This window comes from Aquarana catesbeiana, linkage group LG01 (assembly GCF_042186555.1).
Source record: "Aquarana catesbeiana isolate 2022-GZ linkage group LG01, ASM4218655v1, whole genome shotgun sequence".
In the NCBI taxonomy this organism is placed as follows: Eukaryota; Metazoa; Chordata; class Amphibia; order Anura; family Ranidae; genus Aquarana; species Aquarana catesbeiana.
In genome coordinates this window covers 984,508,426-984,510,592 of record NC_133324.1, presented here as the reverse complement: position 1 = coordinate 984,510,592, position 2,167 = coordinate 984,508,426, and the positions used below count along the sequence as shown (strand labels likewise).

At 47.1% G+C, this 2,167-nt stretch overlaps 1 protein-coding gene across 1 annotated transcript; it reads left to right on the top strand.

Moving 5' to 3' along the window:
* Positions 1–507: 507 nt before the first annotated feature.
* On the top strand, positions 508–1,560 carry LOC141129229 (ret finger protein-like 4A). Its single transcript, XM_073617123.1, has one exon. It carries the CDS (start codon positions 508–510, stop codon positions 1,558–1,560), a length of 1,053 nt encoding a protein of 350 aa, XP_073473224.1.
* The last annotated feature ends 607 nt before the right edge of the window (positions 1,561–2,167 follow it).

Here is a 2,167-nt window from a genome sequence, read left to right as displayed (position 1 = left end):
CCAACAGGATAGGGGCTGAGCAGGCCACTCTGTGTATGTGGCTCTGCCCCCTTTCTTAAGCAGTCCAATCATTGACTGGTGTATGATTGCTGATAGGGGGTGGAGCCACATACAGGTTGCAGCCTGCTCAGCCCCCTATCCCATTGGCTTGTGTTTGATAGGCTAGCTGTTTGGTCCCGCCCACCTCCTACATAAGCGCTGAGTTTTGACAGCTCCTCTCTGCAAGCAGTGATGTTACATTACAGTATCACGCACGGAGCGGCTCTTGCATGCATCCCTGACTGCTCAATGGGCAACTGTCTCACAGGCAGCTCCCTATACAGTCTATTGCAGCTTTTTACAGCAGATCTCTGGGGACACATTAGGGTGTGCCCAGGCACACCCCCTGCGTACACCTATGTGTGTAGGAATGTACAGAGCTGGTCACCTTGCCCTGTGTAGGAATGTACAGAACTGGTTAATGAGTGTCAGATACTTTCACTGTCATTTTCTCTTCTGCTCTCAGCGATGGCGTCTGCTGATCTGAGGAAGGAACTGGAATGTTACGTCTGTCTGAACATTTATACAGATCCTGTAACCCTGAAATGTGGACACAACTTCTGCCGGGACTGTATTGGTCATGTGTTGGATACACAGGAGAGGTCTGGAAGTTATTCCTGTCCTGAATGTAGAGAAGAGTTCCAGGATCGGCCTGCACTGCACAGGAACATAACACTACAGAACATAGTGGAGAATTTCCTGTCTGCTCAGCCAGATCGGGAGGAGTCCGGGGTCTTCTGTAATTACTGTCTTCACACTCCTGTACCTGCTGTGCTATCCTGTCTGATGTGTGAAGCTTCTCTGTGTGTCAATCACCTGACAGTCCACAGCAAGTCACCAGAACACGTCTTATGTGTCCCCACCACTTCCCTGGAGAACAGGAAATGCTCTGTCCAACACTCACACCCCCCAGTTGGAGGACCAAATATTGGGGCTGTACAGCAAACATCGGTGTTGTCGGGGGTTACAGACATATTACTGGATGTGAGGACAGCTGGTAATGATCTACATATATCAGATGACATGAAAACTGTATCCTGGTCATCAATACTTCAGAAACGCCCAAAAATACCAGAGAGATTTAAGTGTCCTCAGGTGATGAGCAGTCAGAGGTTCTCCTCAGGGAGACATTACTGGGAAGTGGATGTCAGGAGGGCAGGGTACTGGAGAGTCGGGATGTGTTACCCCAGTATAGACAGGAAAGGAGATCAGTCAGTGATTGGATATAATAAGAAGTCCTGGTGTTTGGAGAGGGGGTGGTGGGAGTTTGATAATAAGTGCTCAGTGATACATGACAGTAAGGAGATCCGATTACCCGGCGGTGTCTCCAGTAAGAGAGTCAGGATAGAGCTGGATTATGAGGCCGGGCGGATCTCCTTTTATGATCTGTGTGACCCGATCCGACATCTCCACACCTTCACCACCACCTTCACTGAGCACCTCCATGCTGGGGTATATGTAGGGGGAGGGGTATGTGTCTTGGAAGGTTGTATAAAGATATGTGGGGGGAATCAGAATTGAGATCTGCCCAGAGACATCACAAGGTGGATTATCTACACTTTAATATCCACAATGAGAGTTCCTACATTTCTGTTCTCACAGGTTCCTTTACATGACCAATCCATGGATTTTTTGATTGCTCCTCCCCCTCACTGTGATTGGCTGTGGTGATTGTCACTATGAATACAGCCAGTGCTAGTCTTGTTTCTATTGGTTATGATGTAGAGGGGTGGAGATTGTGGACAGGTGACGGGAGGGGTATACAGTCTCAGAAAGTGGAAATTCCTCGGCTCTGTGTATGGAAATATTGATCTATGATTGTTAGGTTCTTTATATAACAGGTTCTCTGTCTAGAATGCCTTTACAGATAGATATTGTTATAAAAATTGTTGTTCTCCGGATCCTTGGAAGGTCTTGTTGAGGAACATGGAGACAATTGGTCTCCTTCTTCTACAATGAGGGATTTGGGAGTCTGGAGGTGGGACAAGCTGATAAGGCGTTCAGAGATAACAGAAATGAATGTCTCTTGTAATGAATGATGTGCTACTTGTACAAATTCTTCAGTGAATGATTCCATCTGTAAAATGTTGATGTTTGGAACGGTTCTCCATGACAACTGTCCAGGATT